General features: G+C 40.9%; 1 protein-coding gene across 3 annotated transcripts in view; it reads right to left on the bottom strand.

Annotated features, from left to right (window-relative positions):
• ITGA8 (integrin subunit alpha 8) overlaps positions 1-15,531 on the bottom strand; it is a 221,473-nt gene that overhangs the window by 119,474 nt on the left and 86,468 nt on the right. For all 3 annotated transcript variants that reach the window (XM_017874126.1, XM_017874144.1, XM_017874133.1), the window contains exon 14: positions 710-755. In XM_017874126.1, the coding sequence (XP_017729615.1) occupies positions 710-755 (46 nt within the window). The remainder of the gene's footprint in view (positions 1-709; positions 756-15,531) is intronic.

The following is a 15,531-nucleotide window of genomic DNA, read 5'->3' as shown; positions in this document are numbered from 1 at the left end:
AAAAAAAAAAAAAAAAAAAAAAAAAAAAAAAAGCTAAAGTTGAGCACCACCTCTCTCCCAGTTACTATTCTGTGTACGCCACATGCATATTCTCACTGAATCCTTTGAACAAAGGTAACCTTATAAATATTGCTTTTATCCTTCTTTTACAGATCAGAAATCTGAAACTCTGAAAGTGATAAGAACTTGCCCAAGATTACAAATCAGTGAGTATATGGAATATCCAGGCTTGGAATCCATAGCTGTTGTATTTGCACTGTTTTCAATACTTGCCTTTGGAGGCTACCAACTCCTGGAATGTTCTATTCCCTAACTTAGTGTCCAGTTTGATTATAGAAGCCAGGATAAATAGTAACATTCTTCGACCCTGCACTGCTTATTTATAAGCGAACATTTCAATGCATTTCCAAAGCAAAGAGAATAAATCAAATACAGTAAGATCTAAAAAGTGGGTCATTTTATATGATCTGCTTCATTTTCATATCTTATTCAACATTATGCTCTTAAAATCTGGAAGTTTGGTCATGAAGTATGAGAGTAAAAATGCAAAGAAAAGAAAGAGTGAGGGCAAAAAATATCTCTAGACTTTAAAAAGAGCATCTAAGTATTCACCAGAATAAATCACTGGAATGTGCTCCTTAAGGCAAAACTAACAAGAAAATGTATTTGAAACAACGAGAAAAACATTTGAATACTATCAAAAACGTACCTGTAAACAGCGACTTTTCCTGTTCCAAATGCACCCACAATCAAATCTTAAAAAGACAAAAACACAGAACACATGCATGAGTCGTACAGAAAAAATTTACTAAGTTCAAAATCATAAGTAGCACATAGAATACCCCTACATGCTGATGGTATGAGAGCGACAAAATTAGAAGAGAAGTCACATCTTTTGTAAGACATTTTGGAAAGGATGTTGAAGCTTCGCTATAACCAACTTGATAAAACGTCCATCAGTAGATCTCAAACCCCTCTGTGCTTAGGAAGGTCAATTTCTAGAAACTCATTATTGCATCACTTTTCCTATCCTCCAGGTTCAAGGCACATACCCCCAGGGAAGGAAAAGGGGAAAGTCAGGTGGTGAGTGTCTGCTAGGTACCAGGCTCACTGTACATTTCTTGTTATCACTCTCACCAGCAAATACCCTATGAGGAAGGATTGTTAACCCAGAAGTGGAACATTCTGATTGCCATTTTGACAAACGTTTGCTCTTTACAAATAGTGTGGGTGGTGAGTATACTTCTGGCAAAGCAATCAGTAGTACATAAAATAACTAACATATTATAACGATCTAAAGTAACAACAGCAATCCTAATAAATAGCACATGGAACAACACTGTATGCCAGGAGTCCTTTTAAAGGATTTCCTTTGAATGATTCCTAACAAGAAGGTAGGAGGTCTTTATTATTAGCACAGTTTTGCAAATGAGTCAACTGAGACTTAAGAAGGCTAAACTGTAAATTTCCTAACATCATTCACACAAGTAGGTAAGTGGTGGACCTGGGTGACTGCGGTCGAGCAATCCTGGACTAGGTAAGGGGAAATGGGGAAATGCTCAAAATTATTTCAGTGATTGGCTAACATAGAGGTCAAACTGTTGGTTTTTTTTTTTTTTTTTTTTTTTTTTGAGACGGAGTCTCGCTGTGTGGCCTAGGCTGGAGTGCTGTGGTGTGATCTCGGCTCACTGCAAGCTCTGCCTCCCGGGTTCACGCCATTCTCCTGCCTCAACCTCCCGAGTATCTGAGACTACAGGCGCCTGCCAGCACCCTCCGCTAATTTTTCTTTCTTCGTTTTCTTTGAGACGGAGTCTCACTGTGTCGCCCAGGCTGGTGTGCAGTGGCGCGATCTCAGCTCACTGCAAGCTCCACCTCCCGGGTTCACGCCATTCTCCTGCCTCAGCCTCCTGATAGCTGGGATTACAGGCGCCTGCCACCACGTCCGGCTGATTTTTTGTATTTTTTTGTAGAGACGGGGTTTCACCACGTTGGCCAGGATGGTCTCCATCTCTTGACCTTGTGATCCACCTGCCTCGGCCTCCCAAAGTGCTGGGATTACAAGCGTGAGCCACCGCGCCCAGCGGACTTTTCTTAATCTCATTTACAATGGCTGTCCCTGGTAGAAGCAATCAAACACAAATAAAAATGACAATGGCTAAATCTGCAGAGTAAAATTTAGATATAAGAAAACTGGACCTCCATGGAACCAACCCAAGTGTCCATCAACAGTGGATTGGATAAAGAACATGGTACATAAACACCATGGATTACTATGTAGCGACAAAAGTGAATGAAATCATGCCCTTTTCAGCAACATGGATGGAACCAGATGCCATTATCCTAAGTGAACTCAGAAACAGAAAATCAAATATTGCATGCTCTCACTTATAAGTGGGAGCTAAAACAATGAGTACACATAGACATAAAGATGCTAATGATAGCCACTGGGGACTCCAAAAGCAGGAAAGGAGGAAGGGAGACAACGTTTGAAGAATTACCCAGAGTCCAATGTTCAATATCTGAGCGATGAGTACACTAGAAGCCTAAACCCGTTTATGCAATCTACTCATGTGACAAACATGCACACGTATCCCCTGAATCTAAAATAAATTTAAAAAGAGAAAAAGAAAACTGAACTTGGTAGAAATCAGGGCCACAGAAGAAAACTTACAACAGTTGAAACTATAATTGGTTAATTCTAGCAGAACGGGAATGAAAATAGAAAAACAAAAAACAAAGGTAGAAGGAGGTCCTATTTGACCACTCCATATGGAAACTAATTCAGGAATTAAATTGGTATAATGGAATTTGTATAGAAAAATGATTTATAGCCATATTCCCTTGGCATCCACCTTTTGCACATGTGATGTTGAGTGTCGACTTGATCAGATTGAAGGATGCAAAGTATTGTTCCTGGGTGTGTCTGTGAGGGTGTTGCCAAAGGAGATTAACGTTTGAGTTAGTGGACTGGGAAAGGTAGACCCACCCTGAATCTGGTGGGCACCATTTAATCAGCTGCCAGCACGGCCAGAATAAAAGCAGGCAGAGGAACAAGGAAGGACTAGACTGGTTTAGTCTTCTGGCCTCCATCTTTCTCCCATGCTGGATGCTTCCTGCCTTCGAACACCGGACACCAAGTTCTTCAGCTTTGGGTCTCGGACTGGCTTCCTTGCTCCTCAGCTTGCAGACGGCCTATTGTGGGGCCTCACCTTGTGATCATGTGAGTCAATTCTCCTTAATAAACTCCCCTTTATATGTTCAGCAATGCTACTAGTTCTGTCCCTCTAGAGAACCCTGACTAATACACATACAAGTGAACAGAGACAGACTGCAGATGATTCTCCCCCTGAGGGCTTAGTGTCCCTGGGAATGGCTTTTAGTCAATTACAGGTAGGAATTGGAAAGTGAGTGGCCCAGCTGCCTTCTCAGTCAAGTGGGATAGTTGAGATCTGTTCTCTGACTTTGCTTTCCCCAGCCAGATGAGGCCCTGATTGCCCACAGTGGCAACTAGCTTGATGATGATCTTTATTCCATTCTTCTTTTCCATGTTTCTCTTCTCTACCTTTACCAGTGTTTCTCAGGATTTCTTAAATACACTGCTTGTTTTCTCATCCTTATCTTAATGCCTGCTCTGGGACAACCCAACCTAAGACACAATAATACTTGTTTAAAAAGAAAAAATGATCTGAAAGTTCTCCAGGTCAAAACCACTGTCAGATGTCTTAGGTTTTATGGATACAGAATCAGATTCAGTTATTAGACTTGGAATTTGACTCCAGAGCTCCATATTTAAAAACATGTGCATGCTGATGTTCAAATAAGTCGAACAGATGTCATGTAAAGAGTTCTGTATTCATGAAATTAAAGAACGCGTTAAGCGAAGGGGTACACCTTGGCCACCTATGACTCATGGAATAAAATATTCTTTTGTCAGCATTTAAATCTCTGAAGCCAGATGCCAAAATTTCTAAGTTTATCAGTTATTAAAATTATAATGATAAATTGTATTAGAATTCCAATTTTTCAACTATTTTTACATGTATTCTTTCTGTTACATTTGTCTCTTCTAGCAAATGAGTGCATTTTTTTTTCTAAATCGGAGAAAAAAAGAGCTACTGATTTGAAGAAACATGAGCTCTGTTCTTCCTGTGTAATTACAAACCCCAATATTTAGACAAGTGTAACACAGGTGGCCCTGGCCTGAATCCATATCTGTTGACATGACACCAGATAGGAGAGCTCTTTTATGAAAACTGATTCACGAGGAATTATGGACTTTGTTCTTGGCTCCAAATAAGGTGAAATATTTATTTAATAAGATTAGACATTTTATAAGTAATAGGCAAATTTTAAGAATTGATTCTCTGGAAATGGCAAAGAAAATAAGACTGTAAGCCCTTCCAGGGCAGGAATCTTTATGTGTGCACATCCTCAAATATTCACGGAATGGTATGGGTTGAAATAAATGAAGAAAGAAATAACCTTGGCATGCATGTTAACAGGCACAGTGCCAGATACAGAACAGATACTTCATAAATGCCTGATTAAATAGGGAGGATAAGTAATAATAAATTAAGATACTAGAGATGAAGAAAATGAGACAATTAATTAAAACTGACTACTGTCAGCTGCAGCTAAATTCTGCTGGAGTTTTGCATGTGTACTTGAAGGTGTTGAGATACACACACACACACACACACACACACACACACGTTCCAGATCCTAGAAAGTAATATAAAGTCTCCATCAAAACTAGATTGTCATTATAGGTGAGAATTTGAGGGACACTTTCCCAACAGTAATGAGACATGGGCTTTTCCTTTAGGAACTTTAATTCCTGTGCCTTAGGGTGGGAATTTTCCTACTCTGGAAAATAAAATAACTGGCAACACAGGCCACAATTTTCTTCATGAGAATGTGGTCACAGTTATTCAGAGGCCAAGAAAACAGTTACCTACCACAAAAGTATGCTTGCCTTTAGACACTACCTTGGAACTATGCCTGCTAGAAAGAGCCACAAGTACTTATGCTTGGGAGCTTAAAATTGTCAGATTTCTCCAGGGGAGCAGAATTGATTGGCTAGTTTGTGTTTTGAATGAATTTCTCTTTTCAAAATATGTGGTTGGTTTTGGAAAGCACTACGCTGCTTCCATCTATACACACATAAGTATAGAAGTTTGTGTATATAGCATATCTATTATATATGTGTTCTATTTATATACACATACATTTATATTTATGCTGGAGTGTGTATATTTATATGTGCATGTGAAATAATATTTAAATAATACTCAGAAATAATATTTTTAAAATATTGCATAATTCTGTGCTTAGGCATTTAAATGATAATCTGGACACAGAGTAATTTCAGGGCTGATATTTGAATTTCTAAAACTTGGAAGATTTTTTTCTCCCTTGAGATAATGGGTCTGATACCATTATCTATGTTTACTTCCTTTCTATAAATGCCTTGAGGGCAAATTGAAAACAAACAAATAAAAAACTTTGCCTTTCTCTACACGTAGATACTTAAGCTGGCTTTTTTTTTTTTGAGGGATAACTGGCAATTAAAACTTGGTTCTTTCCTTTCAATCTAAAAAAACTATTCCCTAAAGTTGTGGGCAGGCCTTTGCTGTGCCTCCATCTGTCTGAGAAACATAGTTTATTTTCTTTTTGACTTTTGATGGAACAACTGAGTACTTTTAAGAAAACAAAAAGGGGACATTAGCATGAATGCAGGATCAGTTGGCAAGAAAAAAAAAAAAAAACCCTAAGAATGTGAGGTCATAGGAGATGCATTACACCTAAGTTTCGTATTTTATTTCTTGCAAATGGTTATTTTTAAATGAGGAAGAAAAGCCAAGCCTTTTAAGTGGTGTTTGGTTTGCAGGGTCTGATTTCACTAATTTGGGAAGGAAATTTTAGTGTTGGAAGAAGTTCTATTTGAAAACATCAGCTTTGTTTTGAGTGTGGATCTGAGGTTTGGATTAGGTGGGCAGGAAACAGTGAAGGGAGGGAGAGTGGAACCCTCCTAGGGAACAGTCAGGTCAAAGGAGAAGATGAGGAAGAGCTGACAGTATCAGATTAAAGGATCAGCCAGGCATGGTGGTATACAACCTGTAGTCCCAGCTACTTCCGAGGCTGAAGTAGGAGGCTCGCTTGAGCCCAGGAGTTTGAGATTGCAGTGAGCTATGATGGCGCCACTGCACTCCAGCCTAGGCAACACAGCGAGACCCCACTAAAAAAACAATAGCTGGGCACGGTGGCTTACGCCTGTAATCCCAGCACTTTGGGAGGCCGAGGCGGGCAGATCACCTGAGGTCAGGAGTTCGAGACCAGGCTGGCCAACGTGGTGAAACCCATCTCTACTAAAAATACAGAAATTAGCCGGGCGTGGTGGTGCATGCCTGTAATCTCAGCTACTTGGGAGGCAGAGGCAGGAGAATCACTTGAACCCAGGAGGTGGAGGTTGCAGTCAGCTGAGATTGCACCACTGCACTCCATCCTGGACGACAGAGCAAGACTCCATCTCAAACAAACAAGCAACAACAGAAAAGAAGCAAAAAAAGAATCACCCAGAATCAATTCAGGGGAGCAGTCTCTGTGGCCACCCAAGCACCTACACTTCCTAAGCTAAGTCACCTTCTTCCTGCTTCCTTCTTCTCACCTCTCACCCTCATCTTCTTGATAGATACACTAATGTTTACATCTGTTGCCAAAAATGCCGTCAGACATCTCCTGTTTTTTTTTTTTTTTTTTTTTTTTTTGTTGTTGGAATTAAAAAACATTTACTATTTTAGAATAATTCCAGACAATGAGAACGGCCACCAGGAATTTCCAAACTAATGTGAAACATGGAAGTGTTTATTTTATAGTTGTATAAAAACATTATGATTAATCAAAAGGGAAGACCTCCTTAAACATGATCAAAAATGTAGAAATCACAAAGGAATTTTAAAATCTAAACTACTTTTATAGCAAAAAACAAAACAAAACAAAAAAACACAGGAGCAAAAAGCAACAGGGTGAAATGTTTATAATGTATATGCCTGATCAAATGTGAATATTTTTCAATGCCTAGAAGAATGTTCGGCACTTGGTAAAAAAAAAAAAAAGTTAACATTAATTATTATGCCTAATCTGTAACAAATTCATACAAATAAATAACAAAACTATAAACATTCTAATAGAAAGATTACAAACAGGCATTTCACATAAAAATAAATACCTGTGACTAATAAATATATGAAAAGACTTCAACCTCACTAGTCACCAAAGAAATCCAAATGAAAGAAACATAGAGATATCATTTTTTAACCTTGTATATTGGAAAAGATTAATACTAGGCATTGTTGGACAGAGAGCAGAGGTATACTTATAGGCTGTTTGAGGAAGTATAAATGGGCATTATTTTCTTGGAAGGCAGTTTGTTGATACGTATGACTGTGTACCTCTGACCTAGTTTCTACTTCTAGGAATTTATCCTGAGGATGTGTTGGACAGTTGCGTAAAGATCGATCAAAGAAAAGCTAATATTCTAAACATTTTCAATATAATTGCCTCCTTTAAGTGATACAACAATCCTATGAGAAAGATACTTTTATTATTCCCATCTTAGAATGAGAAAAATGAGGTACAGAGTCCGAATACAGTAAAGTCACAAGACCAAAGTTTAAACCCAGGCAGGCTGGCTACTGAGCCCACACTGGGATCCTTTTTACCACTGCCTTCTAGGAGCACATCTATTGCTGTTTTTATTCTCTCCTTAAGCCTTTAAAAAAAAATTAAAGATATGGCCAGGCACGGTGGCTCACACCTGTAATCCCAGCACTTTGAAAGGCCAAGGTGGGTGGATCACTTGAGGTCAGGAGTTCAAGACCTGCCTGACCAACATGGGAAAACCCCATCTCTACAAAAAATACAAAAATTAGCCTGGTGTGGTGGCAGGCGCCTGTAATCCCAGCTACTCAGGAGGCTGAGGCAGGGGAATCGCTTGAACCCAGGAGGTGGAGGTTGCAGTGAGCCGAGATTGTAGCACTGCACTCCAGCCAGGGCGGCAGAGTGAGACTCTCAATAAATAAATAAATATAAAAATAAATAAATAAAGATACATTTTACTATGATAAATTTCATCCCTTTTAGTAAGCAGAGTTAAGAGCTTTGATAAATGCACCTAGACCTGTAACTACTTCCACAACAACACAGAGAACAGTTCCAACAGTGCCCCAGTGTCACCCATGCTGTTCTGTAGCCAAGCCTGACCTGTCTCCTAACCCCTGGACTCCACTAATTTATTTTCCAGAATGTCATATAAATGGAGTCATACAGCGTTTTGGGTCTAGCTTCTTGCAGTCAGCTCAGTGCATTTGAGATTCATCCACAATGTTGTGTGTACCAGGAGTTCATTTTTTATTGCTGAGTGGTATTCCACTGTGTAGATGGCCCACAGTTTATTCATCCATCTCTGGCTTAGGGATCCCTGAGCTGTTTTTAGTTTTTGCAAAGTCACTATAAACATATGTGTACAGGAGTTTGTGCCTCAACAGGCCAATTTTTACTTGCCCATTGTCTCTCTTTGAATCTCTCTAAAATCTTTGAAGACTTCTTTGAAACACAGTGTTGTATGTCAGGTGGAAAATTACCAAGTGGAGGCTGAAAAATTAGCAATTCTCAATTCCAGTTCACTTTGCTGCTGGCTTCTAAATGGCATTGGACAAGTCAATCTTCATTGCTGAATCCCTGGTGGTCTTTACGTTTCTCTAGATGAGAAGGCCAAGAGCTCAGTAACATTTGTTGGAGTCTGATGACTGCATTCTGGGCACTTTGATGTACAATCCAGGTCTCTGCTTTGCTTTTGGACTCAGCTTTGTCCCTGCAGATTTAGGGACTCCTTGTGCCTCCACTGAGAGAGAACCAGTTTCTGGCTTTCTCCCTGGCTTCACCAGACTGGACTTCCTCCCATTCAGCTTCATAACGCAGCTCTACAGACGCCTGACTCCTGTCTTGGCAATACCACTGCCCACAGCTCACAGAATCTCCTCCAGGAACTGTCCATCACTGCCCAGATCCCATCCTGCCAATCCTCTTCCCACAGCACCCGAATCTTTTAAAGACAAACTAAGGCCATCAAGTATAGTTGTTTACATAAACCAATCCAAGGTTGGCTCGCTTTCATACAACGATGATATTAAGAGAAATAAGAGGATTCGAGATAATGTGTCCAATGGTGGGGTCACAGATGGTGGATCCATCTGGCAATGTTCACTTGTAAGTGGGCTATGAAATTGGCTTAAGTGTCTGGCATTGCAAACGCAGCTCATGTCTGTGGGAATTCAGCATTTAGATAAGTCTCCTTGACTTTGGCAAATGTGTTAATCTAAAAATAGAGGTTGCCTGTCTGCCTTGCTTTTTTATTGCAACACGCAAAATATTATTGCGAGGAAGATTATGAGTTGAGGAAGAAATATTTGAAAAAAAAAAATCATGATTTTATCCCAGAAAGTAATAATCCTAACAATCTGTCTGAAATGCTTCCAAATGAACTCTGAAGAAAAACTTTTATGAGTTGGAACGTGGTATTATGTTGCAACATTCTCATTTACTGGGGGATTGTTTTCCTTTAAAAAAAAATCCCACAGAAAATAACAGCAGAATATCAAATGATGAGTCTGCCTTATGAAAATAGTTTTCTGTATATTATTATCATCCTGTGGTTACAAGAATGATCCTTCCGCTTTCAATTGTTTGATCCTCCACTTGTTACATTTCATGTCAGTGTATCAAAGGCATTTAACTTTATCCTCGTCATGGCCACACTGAATCACAACATGTGTGCCGTCTGTGCAATTGCTGAAAGCCCCAGAGGAAGGTTTATTTCTTCAGTACCAGTGTCACTTATATGTAGCTACCTATTGGAAAGGGTTTCACAGTCTCCAGAAGAGCCTGACAGCTCACAAAGATGCTTCCCTGACACCCAGTCTGACAGATAAATTCCTATTGATAAAAATCTAATGGGACTTGACGCTTTCGCTGAGTGTTTTAGGCAGAACTGTGTCCCCCAAAAAAGCCCTATGTTGAAGTCCTAACTGCCAGCACCTCACAATGTGACTATATTAGGAGATAGTGATATAGGAGTTAAGAAGAAATTATTTAGGCAGATATGAAGGTTCGGGAGTCCTTAGTAAGGTTTTCCTCTTAATGAAAAGCAGCCCCCAAATCATTTTCTTTTCAAAGAACAGCCTATAAAATCGAGCTGCGGACATAGACAAGCAAGCCGGAAGCTTGCACGGGTGAATGCGGGCATCTGTGCCACTAGGAATAGGCTACCTGGGACTAGGCATGTTCAAAATGGTGGCTCCATCTTTGCCAGCCAGGTATACAGTAAGGAACAGGCAACATGGCACCTGCCAGGCAAAAACCCCATTTGCGTGATAAGATTAGGGTGGGGCAGCCAGCTTCCTTGCATTTTATATAAACATCATACCTGGGCCAATCGATCTTTGGGCGCGATGTAAATCAGACACTGCCTCCTCAAGCCTGTCTATAAAATCCAGTGCACTCCAGAGAGAGAGCTGTTCTCCTTTCTTTCTTTTCTTTTCTTTCTTTCTTTGTTTTTTTTTTTTTTTTGAGACAGAATCTCACTTTGTTGCCCAGGCTGGAGTGCAATGGCTCACGGCAACCTCCGCCTCCTGGGTTCAAGCGATTCTCCTGCCTCAGCCTCCTAAGTAGCTGGGATTATAGGCACTCACCACCATGCCCAGCTAATTTTTGTGTTTTTAGTAGAGACGGGGTTTCACCATGTTGGCCAGGCTGGTCTCAAACTCCTGACCTTGTGATCCACTCTCCTTGGCCTCCCAAAGTGCTGGGATTACAGGCATGAGCCATCGCGTCTGGCCTCCTTTCTCTTTCTTTTGCCTGTCAAATCTCTGCTCCTAAACCCAGTTCTTGTGTGTATCTGCATCCTGGATTCCCTTGTCATGAAACAATGAACCTCAGGTATTGACCCCAGACAACAATGCCGCTTCAGTAGGGTCCTTAAAGAGGTAATTAGTTTAAAATGAGATCATCTAGGTGGGCCCTAATCCAATAGGACCAGTGTCCTTATACGAAGAGGAAGCTAAGATACAGACATATGCGCAGAGAGAAGTCAATGTGAAGATGTAGGAAGAAGATGGCCATCTACAAGCCAAAGAGAGAGACTTAGAGGAAACCAACCTTCCTGATGCCTTGATCTTGGACTTGCAGTCTACAGAACTGGGAGGAAATATATCCCTGTTTGAGCCCTCCAGTCTGTGGCGATGTGTGATGGCAGCCTTGCGACTGACGGAGTTGCAAGGGAGGTGGAAGAGGAAGGCAAGAACAGTTACACCGGTGGTTCCCTATACTGGGCACCCTCATCTAACAACTCATCAGTGAACCTCCAGCATGAGCCAGGTCCCACCCTAACTGCCCAGGATTCAGCAGAGGGCTTTAACACAGACACTCCCCTGCCTACCAGCTACTTAGAGTCTATTCATCAACTCACTGAGGGGTCATATTCCAAACACAGGCCAGGATTCACTGAATTGAAGTCCCTGCGTGGGACCTGCTTTCCCTGGATCACTCACATTCTGATGAGAACAAGGTCGTTAGATCCTTCCCTTTCACATGTTTGAGAAGAGGAAATAGTGTAAGTTTCTGCAATTGGTATGCAGCAGCCCTCAGGTACAGAAAAGAAAGGAAACAGGATGAAAGGGGCTGAGCATCCCACAAATAGGCTTCTCTTGCTTCACTCTTTAGTCTGTGGTCTGGTTGGTCCGCAAGCTTTCTGGCTTACCCTGGCTCTCTGGTGAACTTCTCTTAGGATTGACAGTTTTCACGTAACCAGCTACTAATGTCATTGCAGGAAAACGTCAGTAAGAAAATCTAAAAGGGTTGGCATATAGAAAGAAGAGCATTACATGAACAATACTTGCAAATAGGAAGGACAAAAGAGATGAAAGAGGGCTTTGTTGCTGTATTAGTTGTTTTGAAAACCTCCCATCTGTCATCCCACAGGAGGCTTGAGACAGATTCCCCAAGTCAACGTCTGATGGCACAGTCCTGGGTCTGGGGTGCAGAACCTGGACCCTCACCCTTGGAGCTTGTTTACATGCCTCATACTGTCAGAGGCATTTGAACCAGAGCAACTCCATCTTGAATAGGGGCTGGGTAAAATAAGGCTGAGACCTACTGGACTGCTTTCCCAGGTTAGTCATTCTTAGACACAGGATGAGATGGGAGGTCAGCACAAGATACAGGTCACCAAGACCTTGCTGATAAAACAGGGGAGATACCATGATCACGAAGGTGGTTTTCCCAGGGCGAGGCTTATCCATTGCACTCCGAATGTGCTGACCCCTGCGATTTCCCCAAATGTGGGAAACTCGACTGCATAATTTGTGGTAGTGGGGGACTGTGTTTGCACTTTCCCCGATGTAAAAAAAAAAAAAAAAAGAAGTCGGTCAAAATCACCAAAACCAAGATGGTGATGGGAGTGACCTCTGGTCCTGCTCACCGCATATTCTATGCTAATTATAATGAAATCCATTAGCATGCTAAGACACTCTCACCAGCCCTATGACAGTTTGCAAATGCCATGGCAATGTAAGAAAATTACCCTATATGGTCTGAAAAGGGGAGGAACCCTCAGTTCTGGGAATTACCCACTCCTTTCACAGAAAACTCATGAATAATCCACCCCTTGTTTAGCATATAATCAAGAAGTAACAGTAAGTATAAGCAGCTGAGCGGCCCATATGCTGCTGCTGTGCCTATGGAGTAGCCATTTTTTATTCTTTTTAGCTTCTTAACAATTGCGTTCACTTTATGGATTCGCCTCTAATTCTTGCATGAGATCCAAGAACCCTCTCCTGGGGTCTGGATCAGGACCCTCAGTAACACTACTTCCATTTGGCCAGTGTTGTTTAAAAATAAGAACAACTGACGTGCTCAAGGCGATGGATATCCTAAATACCTTGACTTGCTCATTACACATTTTATGTGTGTATCAAAATATCGCATGTACCCCATAACTATGTATCAAAAAATTTCAAAATTAAAAAGGATCAATTAACTGTGCAGAGTACTTTCCAGTGTGCAAATCGTCTCTACAACAATCCTGAGTGGTGGGGATTGGTCTGATCACCTTTCTTTTGTGGCTAGATAGGCTAAGGTGAAGGAGCTGCAAGTGTGGGCAAGGCTGCAGAGCTGGTAACAAAAGAGAATTTGGGTCTCTTGACTTCTGGCGCTCTTTCCATCACACTGCCTACTCGTTCTCCTGGTCTTGCAGCCTGAACAGCAGTGGCATCTGAAGGCCCAGTGAGAAAGGAAATTAAATCTTGGGACCCCAAACTCATGAAACCAAAGGGAGAAGTCAAGCTGGGAACTGGGTCACACAAACCTGCCTCTCCTTTTTTGGTTTCTGAACAAGATGAAAAGCTACATGTCTCCCCCATATTTTGCCCACAAGGAAATTCCTAGTGAGCTGCAAGATCTTCACTCTAAGGTGTTTCTGTTAATATTTCACTGCGGCAATGTAAATTGATAGCTTATCTTTATAGTTGCATTCACCCCCACTGCCCATTTAGTCTTTGTCACACCTTCTGCCTCATTTCGTCTATGTTATCTTATGTAAAATTCAGGCTCCCTGCATTTTTCCTCTGCCCCACTTGTCTATGTCATCTATGTAAAAAAATACAGATTCACTGAGCCAGACAAAGGCAGTAATGAATATTTTTCCCTACCCTCCTCTTACATGAAAATTGTGTATTTCTCAATATTCTGCCCTTGCCCCTTTAAATTTGGAGCCCTTAAAATTGTCTTCAGACGTCGGGTGTGGTGGCTCATGCCTGGAATCCCAGCATTCTGGGAGGCCAAGGCGGGTGGATCCCCTGAGGTCAGGAGTTTGAGATCAGCCTGGCCAACATGGCAAAACCCCATCTCTGCTAAAAATACAAAAATTAGCTGTGTGTGGTGGCGTGCGCCTGTAATCCCAGCTACTTGGGAGGCTGACGCAGGGAGAATCGCTTGAACCCATGAGGTGGAGGTTGCAGTGAGCCAAGATTGTGCCACTGCACCCCAGTCTTGGCGACACAGCAAGATTCATCTCAAACAAACAACAACAACAACAAAACAAAACAAATAAACAAAAAACATGTTTGGAGAGAGACATAGACCTGTCCCCAGGAATGCATCCTTAACTTTGGCAAATAAACCTTTTAAAATAATTGAGACTTGTCATTTTTCTCGATTCACACTGGTGAAGGCAGAACTAGGGCTAAGGGTTAAATGGTAACCGAGAATCAGTCTGCCACTTGGAGTAACAGGAGACAGATGCCAACATTTATTTTAAAGGGCATCATCATCATCTCTGCTTATCTTTCCATTCTCATTCTGCACAAATATGAAATAGTTGACTGGATTTTAAATAGAGCTGAAACACAGTGGCAAGTTAAAGATGTGAGCAACAATTTACATACAAGGTGTGCAGCTGGAAGGAAGCTGGTTTATTTATTTATTCATTTATTCATATTCATTCAATTATTCACTTAATAAGTATCGACAAGTTGCCTTTTGTGCCAGCTGCTGCCTTGGGCATTAGGATTTTGCAGTGAGTAACACCAAATCCAGTCCCAGTCTCAACTGATACAGTGTCCAGTCTAGTGGAACAGAAAGGACTTCAAATCAAAGAATTGCACACATGTGTAATTTCCATCTGAGATCATTGTTTTCAGGGGAATGACAACAGTTCAGGGAAGGCTTCCTGAGGAAGTGACATTTGACCTGAGGGTCTGAGTGGGAAGTGAACTCCTGGGAAAATGGCCAGGGCGCATAGAGACTTTGAGGCAGAAGGGATGCATCAGGTGAATGATATGAAAATATGGATTTCAATTTATATATTAATAAATTTAAAGTGACATATTAAAAAACATGCTGAGGGAGGGAAGAAATAACGTGAGGTTCTAAGCACAGGAGAAATTTACTCCAACTAATTCATACTCCATTCCTCATATCCTATTAAAAAAAAAAAAAAGCCTGACTTTTTAATGATCACCATTCTAACTGACATGAGTTGGTATCTCATTGTGGTATTGATTGGCATTTCTCTAATGACCCATGATAATGAGCTTTTCTTCATATGTTTGTTAGCTGCATAAATGTCTTCTTTTGAGACATATGTCTGTTCATATCCTTCACCCACTTTTTGATGGGGTTGTTCTTTTCTTGTAAATTTATTTAAGTTCCTTATAGATTCTGAATATTATGCTGGAGAGGATGTAGAGAAATAGGAACGTTTTTACACTGTTGGTAGGAGTGTAAATTAGTTTAACTATTGTGGAGGAAGTGTGGTGATTCTTCAATGATCTAGAACCAGAAATACCATTTGACCCAGCAATCCCTTTACTGGGTACATACCCAAAGGATTATAAATCATTCTACTATAAAGACACAAGCACACATATGTTTATTGTGGCACTTTTCACAATAGCAAAGACTTGGAACCAACCCAAA

The sequence above is a fragment of the Rhinopithecus bieti genome, unplaced genomic scaffold, assembly GCF_001698545.2.
Source record: "Rhinopithecus bieti isolate Rb0 unplaced genomic scaffold, ASM169854v2 scaffold_1012, whole genome shotgun sequence".
NCBI lineage: Eukaryota > Metazoa > Chordata > Mammalia > Primates > Cercopithecidae > Rhinopithecus > Rhinopithecus bieti.
This window is presented reverse-complemented; position numbering and strand designations above follow the sequence as displayed.